This window comes from Topomyia yanbarensis, chromosome 3 (genome assembly GCF_030247195.1).
Source record: "Topomyia yanbarensis strain Yona2022 chromosome 3, ASM3024719v1, whole genome shotgun sequence".
Classification (NCBI taxonomy): domain Eukaryota; kingdom Metazoa; phylum Arthropoda; class Insecta; order Diptera; family Culicidae; genus Topomyia; species Topomyia yanbarensis.
This window is the reverse complement of record NC_080672.1, coordinates 10,021,785-10,033,655: the sequence shown is the minus strand read 5'-3', so window position 1 is coordinate 10,033,655 and position 11,871 is coordinate 10,021,785. Positions and strand designations below refer to the sequence as shown.

At 44.7% G+C, this 11,871-nt stretch overlaps 2 protein-coding genes across 2 annotated transcripts; one reads left to right on the top strand and one right to left on the bottom strand.

Annotated features, from left to right (window-relative positions):
* Positions 1-30: 30 nt before the first annotated feature.
* LOC131691140 (F-box/LRR-repeat protein fbxl-1-like) lies at positions 31-4,084 on the top strand. The gene is made up of 5 exons (XM_058977327.1): positions 31-1,403; positions 1,464-1,544; positions 1,817-3,055; positions 3,110-3,699; positions 3,763-4,084. The coding sequence occupies exons 2-5, from the start codon at positions 1,488-1,490 to the stop codon at positions 3,965-3,967; spliced, it is 2,091 nt and encodes a 696-aa protein (XP_058833310.1). The 5' UTR covers positions 31-1,403; positions 1,464-1,487; the 3' UTR covers positions 3,968-4,084.
* Positions 4,085-5,499: 1,415 nt separating this feature from the next.
* On the bottom strand, positions 5,500-5,997 carry LOC131693563 (uncharacterized). Its single transcript, XM_058981484.1, has one exon. The coding sequence runs from the start codon at positions 5,995-5,997 to the stop codon at positions 5,500-5,502; it is 498 nt and encodes a 165-aa protein (XP_058837467.1).
* Between the last annotated feature and the right edge of the window lie 5,874 nt (positions 5,998-11,871).

The following is an 11,871-nucleotide window of genomic DNA, read 5'->3' as shown; positions in this document are numbered from 1 at the left end:
TTACTGTGTCAGTTTTTTGCTGAACAGTAAAATTGATTGTTGCATGAAATTTTATTGTAAATCTACTGCGAGAACACTGCGACTAATAATGTTGAAACAGTAATAACTATAATATTTATTGTTTTATGGTTGTTTGTAGGGTAAATGCTATTGTAAAATTCTATTCGGGTAGAGAACACATTGGTGGAATATCGAACTTGTTCGACTCAAAAAGTTACGTACAATTACTTGGAATCGCAGACGCAGAGACGAGTCGGAGGTATCTATTGGCTCGCAAAGAGTACAGAAATGTCCTTCGATTTTCTGAGCGATGTGGTTGGAAAGTCTCTGCACAAATATAGTTTGTTACTATGTGTTAATTGCCGCAAGGTTCTACTGTATCGATTTTGTTGGATATATTCGGCAAATTTAAGACTAAGAGAAATGAAAGCAATGAAATATTCTAGAGCGAATCAGTTATAAACTTAGAACGGAAAACTAGAACTAGGCAGGCTCATATGGACATGATCGAAAGGAAATGTGAAGAATACTTTGCCTTCTGCTGGTAGGAGTTGGGCTTTCCACCCAAGTGTACCGCATGGTCGTTGATAGAACATAACTCATCATCGCCGGGGTTATTGTTGATTCAACCGATAATACGATTTAAATCTAGAAGCTTCAAAACCATTGATATTGTAGAAATGATAATATGGATTGAATCAATTATTGAATGTAGCCCTGAGACAATTATTGTTGAATTTAACCCAGAATATTGTTATATCTACAATACATTTTTCTGCGTGCAGTTTAACCCGGTTTACTTCAAACCTCAATCGGTTGTATCCATCGTGTGCGAAGCCCAAAAGCTAATCAGGCTTCCGGAGAATCTAACGCTTGTGTCGATTCTCGTTTTCCTTTATTGCATCTCCTAAGCAACTCACCGCCTTACCGTAACCCTCTCCTAGATTCCACTGGCTTCATTAGTTTTTCGATTCCTTCATCAAGATTCGGCTGGTCATTCAATGGGACAGCTGAAACTTCTTCAGGAATCTAACACGGAAAGTCCTAACATCGATGAAATCGTGTGTTCAAATGTTCTTGTTCTGTTTAATTCCACGAAAATTCAGTTCCAAGTTGGCGTGCATTAATCAGCTGTCAGCCTCTATTGAGATATCTGACGTTTAAAATACGCACACTGAGATTTCGCATTTTTATACTACCGCCCTCCCCTTAAGCCCACAAGCGGTTTGTTTTCCTCCCAATTCGCAGTGCAAATGATTTGTTTTCCTCCCAATTTAAACGTCAAAACGGCACAATACTAACGCAGCTGGATAAGTCTATACTTGTGTTGTGTTGATGTTATGTCAACACATCAGTACTGAATCGATAATCACAACAGTTGGGGGTGTTTGCTGATACATTAGGTGAGATTTTTGTTCTAACTCGTCATTAAATATGATCAATTGACGTACAAACCGTTCCAGGTAGATTAGGTGTAAGACGGTGAAATGGCGCAGTACAATTTGGACGATTTTGGGCCTAGATATAGTGATCTGCCGATGGAGGTAAGTGATGCGATCCCGTGACAGGATTGCGATTATTCGATATTTACTCACGAAAACCTCTTATCTAAAACAACAAAAGCAACGACCGAATCCATTCTGGGTATACATGTAGTAGCAATTGAAAACAGACATTCACACAGTGTGAGAACGAGTCATTTGATGAATTAGTACCTGCTCAGACACTACGTCATCATCGTGTGTTTGTTATCTGATGCACATAACAATATACGCTATTATTTTCCGCTAAATAAAGTATCATTCATTGTTTTCAGATTCTGGTCAAAATATTCCGATACCTGAACGTAGGCGATAGATTTGCTGTCGGTTTGACCTGCAAACGATGGCTGGAGGCCACACAGTATCAACTGTTTGTGAACGATATTTGTCTCAACCTCCACAAAACGTATTTCAGCGACTCTACCAGTCCAGTTCGTGACCTATTGAGAAGTTCGCGAAATTTTCAGAATATTGTACTATCCCAGGTTGAATTCAACGGAACTGAACTGTTCTTTTCCCGTTTCGGCAAACACATTTATGAACTGAGCTTGAAAGCATGTGATATACGCGAGAAATCGTTCTATGGCATACTGGTGACTGTTCCCAATATACGAGTGCTGCGCATCGAAGGTTGCCGAGAATTGTTAATGTCCGGAAGGCTTTTCGAGAGCGCCAAAGAGCAAAAGCTAACGCATACGTTGCATAATGTTTCTACAATGAGTTTAGCGTACGGTCGGTATCTTTCCGATGCTCTATTTCGACGTATCGTATCACTGACACCTAATCTGGAAAACCTAGACCTTAGTGGATGCTCGATTTCTTTCCACAAAGGTTTGTATCGGAAGTTCTACCCCACCCGATCCGATGACGCTTCCGAGAGCGTCCTGACTTTCCACTACATATCGCAATTTATCGAATATCAGGCAGAGAAGCTGAAAATGTTGAACTTTAGCTCAACTCTAATTGACGGAGATTCGTTGGAAACGCTGGCCGGAATCGACAAGCTACACCTTGATACACTTGATCTGAATTCGTGCGATCAGCTGACCAACTCGGGAATCGCAGCACTTGCTCAAAATCAGAACTCACTGCAACACTTGAATTTCTCGAAATCGGTGCGCTTTACGGATGCTTGTCTGCAGAAAATTTGTGTGCATCTACCCAATCTGAAATCGATCAAATTACGTCGCTGTCGAGCATTAACAGACCTGGGGATCAAAGAATTAGTACAACTGCAAAAACTGCAGGTCTTGGATATTTCGGAGTGTGAATCAGTGACAGGACAGGGGATTATCAAAGGAATCGCATCTGCACCGAATTCCGTTCTTTTGGAACTGTACGTCAGTGCGTTGAACTTGTGTGAAAGTTCAGTAATGAGAATCGCCGAAAATTTTCCTTCTTTACGCGTGTTGGATCTAAGCTATTGTTTCCACTCGGTTTCGGATCGTTGCTTGCAGATGATATTCAAAAACATGGTCTGGCTTAGACATCTGAATCTGGATTACTGTGACAAGGTATTATTTCAATGAAAAGGTGTTGAGGGATTCTAATTCTTAGTGTGGTTTCAGATCTCCGACAGAGCAATGACTGGTGTAGGAATGCTACTGGAGGTCCAGGAGACCAGCAAAACTACGGCACCTAACCCGGCAGAGCCGAGTACCCAATATGTAGAAGAAATTGATCCGCAGCCATCTACCTCGGGCAGGTCGCTCCTGGGAAATCAACCAGACGAACCGTTCAAAATTTCGATTCGTAGCAAAGCGGAACAAGAAATTGTAAACGATGCCATGCGAAAACGCGCCATGATGGAGATGTGCCAGCAGAACGAATTGCTAAAAGATGAAGCCGGCAGTGACTTTAGCATTGATAGCCTGAAAGGGCTACGAGTGTTACGACTCTCCCAGTGCAATAAACTTTCCGACATTTCACTGATGTATGCTTTCAAGCTGAAAGAGTTGAAGGAAATAAGTTTGTCTAAATGTCAACAAATATCGATAGAAGGAATCCGATCATTAGCGCACAACTGTCCATCGCTTGAGATTGTCGATCTCAGTGAGTGTCACAACATTAATGACAAAGCCATCGAACTGCTAGCGATCCATTTAAAACGGCTACAAACGTTGTCCCTTGAACGGTGCTTCCAGCTTTCCGATTTTAGGTATACGTCTCCTGGGTAACCCTAAAGATATGTCAAAACGAAACATTTTTATTATCTTTACAGTTTAGACTATATTGCAATTCACTGCAAGGCGTTACGCACGCTGGACGTGCGAGGCTGCAGAAACATGTGTGCTGAACCAAACCTGCGCCTAGCCAACGTGCCTACACTGAGGACAGTGCACATGAGTAAACCCGGGCCCTACGTCGGTGAACCCGGGTACTTTGTCAAGAAACCGGCCCCACCCCCGATGCCAAAACGCATTTAATATTTGCTTTTGCTCGATGCTGGCGGTTTGTTGCTCGTTGTTTTAGTATTGATTATTTATTTTCTATTATACTAGTAAGAAACTAATTTTTTTAAGATGATTTGTTAAAGTTTTTTGCAAAATACTATATCGTAAACTATTATTAACGATATGACGAATAAAAAAACTACTGAAATCGTTATTCATTGTTCTGATATTCACTGTTTCTCTCTTCACGGCCAATTTGTTTAAATAGTAATCATAGTCGTCTAACTAGACACCTAGTTGATGATAGTTACTGACGAGATGAATTCGAAACACAAAAATCAAACTTAATTTAACTACTGATCACAACTAGGCGTAAGTGTCACGCACACAAAATTAATGAAGTGTCTTCGTTTTTGATCGGACTGTTAACTGTACAATTTACAAATGCGAAGTTTGACTGAAGAAAAAAAATCCCACCTCTTTATATCTCAGAATAGAAAACCTGTCGTCTGCTTCACTCGTGCGATTCCTGTACCATTCAGCCATTATAATTTCGTCAATTAGGCGTTAGCTACTGGGTACGCGAACGTCCACTTCGTGTTAGGACTGACAAACTCAACCATAAGTTTCTTCTAGTCGATTTGCTGCATGGCTTCACGCAGTTCTCGCGACGCCCCTATGAAGTTAGTTCGTTGATCGCTTATAATCTCAGCGGGGCGGGGCACTCCTCCTCGCAATGAAATTGCGCAGTACCAGAATACACGAATCCGTCGTTAACGAATGTGCTACTTCAATGTGCACACCTCGGGTTGTCATGCAGATGAGTAGGACTCCCCATCTTCCTCGGTCCTTCTTTCGTTGAACGAGAACGGTCTTTGAAATGCTGCCATACGGGCAGGCGGGAAGCTTCCCATCGCTGGGTGTTGTGGTCTTGATTGTCAGACTTAACAACGCTGACAGTTTCTGCGGACACGATCGAACTCTGAACGAAGACAAGGGATGCTGAATTTCAATCGAACCTGGTTCAGCGCTCTGTGATGACTCTGATGACGGCAAGAAGCGTGGTAGTCAGCGAGCACCAAATCGGTCACGATATACCGTCTTGGAAGCAGGATTGGGTTTTTGGTCGCCTCGTTAACCTATTCGCATGCGTTTATGCGCCCTCGCATCCGTAGAACCCCGTGTTCATCGATGGCTGGACTCAGCTTGTACAACGGGCTGGTTTTTGGCAAGGTGCGTTTCCACGGACTAGCATTTGAGCAATTGTTACGGATCAACTTGGCGGTGGCCCCATCGACGCGTTTATGAAGATTCATGATGAAACGATGGGCATATGCCATCGATCTCAGCCGTTTCCATTTGGAGAAGCGCTCGAAACTCACTAGCGGCTCGGTAACTGTATGATGTAGGACACTGGGTCGAATTTCTTCTACGATTGATCTTTGGTCTCGATTATGACCAGGCCATTTGGTTTCCGATTCCCAAAGAAAATCCTGTGCTCGAAACCAGCGGCTACTAGGTCGAAGGTACCTTCGTTCGCTACGTTCGTTCGTCTTAGTTGCTAATCATCTCCACTCATCCACTTGTGTTGTATCCAGCAGCTCGCTGACCCTGAAGGCAACGAATTGGCTATAGCGCTGATGGTCAGATCGTACCCAGCGTATCACATCACGGGAGTCGGTCCAGAAAACGCGGCGCGCGATCTTCATACGATGTGATTTTATGATACAGTCAGCTAGACGAGCTTCATTAACGGCAGCTTGTAACTCAAGACGAGGGATAGTGAGGAACTTCAGAGGGGCTACGCGTGTTTTGGATCCAATCATTGCACATTCCACCTTTCCTTCCTCTTCGAACCTGGAGTAGATCACAGCAGCCATCCCATTCTCGCTGGCATCGCAGAAAATATGCAATTCCACATTGTTTGTTGGCTTGGCTAATTCTGTAACAGCGAGGAATCTTAACTTGGTGGACGTTCGGCAACGCTTCGATCCACGTGAGCCACCTTTCGGCCAACTTGATTTCTCATCCCAACCACATCCACAACGCCAGATTTCCTGCATTAGGATCTTCAGTTAGATGAGGAAGTTACCGATATAACACCCAACATATATTGCCATCAATGTTCTCAGAACTTCACCACATTCCGAACAGCTTTTCCGTCGTCATCTCCACGCAGAAGCTCATGTTCTTTTCCATGGCACTGACCTCGTGCAGGTTATCGATGACCGAACGGGAATTCGATAACCAACTGCGTATCTCGAATCCTCCCTGAGAGTGGATAGATCGTACCTCGCTGGCTTGTTTTACAGCTTTCTTCTTAGTCTCAACACTCATCAACGTGTCGTCGACATAATGCTCATACTTAAGCTGACCAACTTTGACAAAAAAATCCGTACACTGTGCGGACTGTTTGCCTGAGCGTGGTGAATGATATCGCTTCTTTGCGGTATGGTGTACGGATTTTTTCGTTAGAGTTGGTCAGCTTACTCATACTGTATGCACTCAACCGCTCGTGGATACTGCTCTTCGAATCTTTCAGCGTTTCGGTTCTTCATGTCATAACTGCTACCGCATACACTTCGGGTTCATCCTCCAGATTACCGTTGTTCCACAGAATCATCTGGCTTCGTTGGTCTAGCTTCTTCATCTGTACTTGGAAAAACATTTCCCGAATGTCTCCCACTACGGCGACGCGAAACTCTTACAGAACTGTGACACCAATTGATCGGGTCATATCAGGAACGAGTTTAATGAGACGCCGTTGACCTTTGCGGCCGCGTCGAATACGATTCGTAGCTTCCCCATTTTGTTCGGGTTGGTTACTGGGAAGATTGGCAGATACCAGTCGTTAAAATGTCTCTCCGCATTCTCCATTGCAGACAGCCGCCAAATGTAACCCTTCTCCTCGTACTAAAGCATTTTCGATTGCATCGCCGCAGCTAATTCGGGTTCCCGACAATAGGCCGGTCTCATAGCGATTTCCTACCAGTCGTGATTCGGTTGACAGAATTTTAATCGCGCGCTCCTCATCCTTCGAAGGTAGCGATTTTTGTGAACCAGATATTCCCAACGACTCAATTGATTAGTATTCCTTAAGCGCCGCATTCAGATCCCTTTCTTCTTCCTTGACACAGGACAGATGTGAAAATTGTGATAACTGCTATTGCCGGAGTTCGTCGTACCAGATTCCATGGCGCAAGGTCCGTATATCATCCATCCAAGTCGGGTTTTGGACACCACCTTCAACGCTACTCAGGGTGTGACCCAGGCGGCAATTGTTCATCCGTGGAGAGAAACCATCGTAGAATTTCAATGACAAACCTTTAAGATAGCTGTACTTAGTTGCCAACTGCGAGACTGAGACCGACTGTTTCGGAAGAAAAAAGATCCGTAACCGTATAAACTTCTGGAAGGTCGAACACTTCGCGAGTGTCATTTACACCGGAGATCTTCAACGTCAGTAAGACCGACTCATCTTCTTCCCGCTGGTCCAATTCAAGCACAATGGATAGGGCGTTCCTTTAAGATCTAATTCTTTCAGTAGGCTGTGCTCCATCAAAGTCGCCGACGACACATCGTCGAGGAAAACATAGATTGTCACTTGTTTTCCATTACCGTAGATCGTGTGTTGTTGAACTCTCGTTAGGCTGCTGCACTGGTTCGCGAGTCAAACCTTTGTGATATCGCTTGTCGTCCTGCAACAATGTGTTGTGCATGAACGAGCAAGCGTTCCTTCCACACGGTGATTTCACGTGGCAGGTACCGTAATGCCTCAGTAAACACACCGTAGTCCCCGGCGGTGAACTCCCCCTATTCCGACTAAGATCCCTGGCGACGGAATTTTTTTCGGTACCGATGCTGTTTCGCGTGCCAATTCCTATTTTTGTCACGATATAGTCGGATAGTACACGGCGTTGAATCCACCCTACTGTTCGTTTTCATGAGCCATTTAGCTCCCCGCTTTTTCCTGATCTAATCGATTTAGTCCCCGGCGGTGAACCTAGCCCACTCTATGGGCCAGCCAGTAGGTGCTAAGGTCTGTCCAGATCCCGGGTGGAGCGTAGCTTCCGGTTCACTGGCGCTCCAACGACCCACTGCTAGCTGTTCGACGCGATTTACTCGCTCTAATCCCCGGCGGTGGCCTAGCCTACTCACGGTAAGGTGTAGAGGTCGGTCCGGCGATTCCGATGGAGTCTTACGACTGGTTCACTGGCGCCGCAACAACCCGAACCCGGTGCTATGTCGCGTACTACTCTCCGGTGGTACACCTAATCTACCCCTGCGGACTTCCCCGATGATGGAATTTCTCCCGAGACCCGATTTGTGGTTTCACGACGACTTTCTAACCGATGGCGCTACTTTGTTGGTATCTTTGCCATTTTCTCTGCAGCTTGGAGAGTGTGCTCGTTACTACACTGTTGACAGCATTCCAGATATGCTCGTCGCGGCACATCTTTTCGACGATATTGTCAACTGTCACTCCAGGCATACCCTTTCAAACTTATTCGAACCTAGGGCCCAAACAAAAACAGCGTCAAATGGAAGTTCCGCCTTGAGTTCAGCGCAGCAGAAGAGGCCGGTACGCCATACGTTAATATTGAGGATGAGATACACGTCAGGAAACGTCTCGTGCTGAATCTAGTTTCTCCGGGATTCGGCATAACCCTTTTCAATGCGTGAGTTGTTCTCACAGCCTGCTCACATGCATAGTCGACATGACTGTTACATTTTAATCGATCGTCCACCATTACACCCAGGTACTTAAACGCACGCATCGAGGGGATTAAGTGTCCTCCGACACTGACGTCTTATGGGGAGCCAGCTACAACTTGACGTCAGCCATGCAGGTTTCCGCGATGCCTATTGTCCCTGCCGTCAACTTCCCTGGGCAGTTCCAATGTTAACACTCCGTTGTACATTATATTCCAGAGCGTTGGGCCGAGTATGGAGCCCTGAAGAATTCCCGCCATGACCCTAATCGACCTCTGCACATGCTCGTCTCGTAGACCTGTACTCGGTTAACATTTCAGAACCTTGCAAAAATATTCCGGGACCCGCAATTTGTGCAGCGCTACGGCGACAACCACCCAGCTGGCGTTGTTGATCGCGTTCGTCACGTTGATAGTAACCACGGTGCAGTAGCGATTACCTCTTCACCTTTACTTCAATGCTTTCTCCGCGCTCGCGGTTACTGTTCGGATGACGTCCACCATCGTGATCCCTTTCCGGTATCTGAGCTGCCTCTGCGATAGTTCGTTCTCGCTTTCAGCGTAGTTCGTCAGCCTATTGAAGATGACCCTTTCCAAGAGTATCCAGTAGACATATAGACCGATACGATGCTGGATCTCCTGATGGCTTCCCTGATCTTGGCAGCAACACCAGCTTCTGGATCCGGATCCGGGAAGTAGTCTTCGTCGAGGCATTTCTGTAAAACTATACTGAACATGTCCAGAAACGCGTTGGGGATACCGCGCAGATCGGGAGCTTTCTGCGCATTCGGCCCTTTCGCCACTATAGGGAGCTCGTCGTTGAATATTCGATTTTCACCAGTATTTCCACCGTCTGCATGAACGAACGATAGAGACGGCCATGTGGTTGGACCGTGATTAGGGAAAAGATCTTTCATTAAAATTTTCAGCTTGTCAGCGCACATTTCAGTTGGATGCGTAGGACTCTTCATCTTGACCATCATGATACGATAAGCGTTCCCCCAGGGGTTAGCGTCTACTTCTCTGCACACTACTAGGGCCGATTTTAAACGCAAGATAGTGATATGCAAGATAATAAGTCAATCCACTACAAGTCCTTGTAGCAGGTGCACTTACTAAGTATGCTACCTCACTCTTCTCTGACTGTCTCAAGATCTTGCTCCCGGAACGCATCTTCTGAGCCGGTTGTTCCACCAATAACCGGAATTTTCGTCTTCATTGTTACGTCACATGCCCTTGCTAATGTTTCCGACAGCTCATCTGAATTCGAAATTGGAGCGAGGCTGTAAGCACGAAGCGCTTTCACAAATAGGTTGTCGAAATCTTATTTTCCATTTCCGCTTACCAATCCTCATTCCCGCGTTACAATGCAATTCCGCCGACCAATGGTGTAGTGGATCGCCTGGTGGTCGCTGTACTGTTCACTTACTCGCCAATTCAAGTTAACCATAAGCGACGCACTGCGGAATGTTACGTCGATGATGGATTCCCGGTCGTCTTTACGGAATGTGCCAGCGGAACCTTTGTTGCACAGCCTTACATCCAGTTTTGCCAGGGCTTCCAACAGGCTGTAACCTATTGCGTTGGTCAGCCTGCTATCTCACTCCACGGCCTAAGCGTTTGACTTCCTTTGAATGTTTTGAGCTTCCAGCATCCGATTATACTGCTCTGGTATCCACCGTGGGGAGCATAACAGCTACATACGAATACGCCGTTGATCCTGGCGATCACGAAGCCTTCGTGTGTTCTATTCACCACCTCTTGGACAGGGAGACCTATCACTTGAATTGCTACCATTCCTACATTATCCACCACCCAGTTACCGTTATCGGGAGGAACAATCACTACTCTGTAAAAATTACAACTTCGTTTCTGTCGTTGACTGCCACAACAGTTGTTGTGTCGCAATGATTGAGATTAAGCTGGGTTATCTCCATCACCACTGGCCTGCAATCGCCTTTTTGTACTGTGGGCATAAAAAGCTACCTGACATGTGGTCCTTGCAGCCCTCCTTTGTGCAAAGCATGCACTTCGGTTGCATTGTTCAGTCTCTAGCAATGTGTCCCATCTGCCCACATTTTCTGCACAGATCACATCTGTCTGGGTGTCTACAGGGAAGGTTGAGAGTCACTTTACAGTTCTCCGGACATGCTACAGACTCAGGTGATTTGCATTTCAAATGGCAAAATATTCTGACTCCTGCGGTTGAAGACAAAGGGTTAAGTCGCCAGGAAACTCTATGCCTGTTCATATGACCCCATACCACGCTTTTCTAAACTTTCTTCCTTCAACTCCTTGCCCTTTCTTGAGTACTATGGCTCTTAATATTGAAAAATATATTTCACACCTTTCAGTCTCATGCTAATTAAAGAGAAAAAAGAACTAAAGAGTTAGATTTTCCTTATTAGGCAGTCTTTGTTTAAGTGCTGCAAGTACCCTATCTTGAATTGCTATATCCTTAAACGCTCCGAATCCACAGAATTTTGCTTGCAGTTTCACTACCAAAGCGAAATCTTCTGCGGATTTATCGGGTTGCTGACGCGATGACTAAACCAATACCGCTGCACTAGATCTGGTTCGGTTCAATCAAATCGTTTTATTTGCTTATAATTTTAATGTATCGTACTGTGGTTAATGTATCCTTTTGAAACACAATTTTTAATTATGTGGCCCACATAAATTCATGAAAGTTTCTAATCCATCGGCCCATTCAGAGAAGCATGTGCCTTTCCTGTACGGCTCGGTACTGGAAGCCATGTGGCCGTTATTTTTAGTCATTGCTCAAGAGGAATACTATTTAGAATCAACTGTAATTGCAGTTCACGCACCAAATAAAAATTAAAAAAACTCACCCGTAGCTGGTTGCGGCCTTTGCCGACTATCCGACAATTGTCGTACTTCAATTTTGTTTCCTCATCCTTATTTGCCAGTATTTTTTTTATTCATATTTATTTCTAGAATAGCACGATCTCCGACAACTACTTTTCGACTAAAATATATAGAAAAACACTCTTAGTTATTTTATATGAAATTAAAAAAAAGAACAATTGTTCTTAAACAAAAGGATCCGTAGCCCTTTGTAACCTGAAACAATAGAAAACTCCAGCACAATACAAAGAACAATGTCACCATTATCACACTTCAAAACAAATACTTTTAATTTTTATGCGACACTCCGTCGAAACGAATCTAAAAAAAGCTTTCGAAATTTTTCGGTTGATTTTT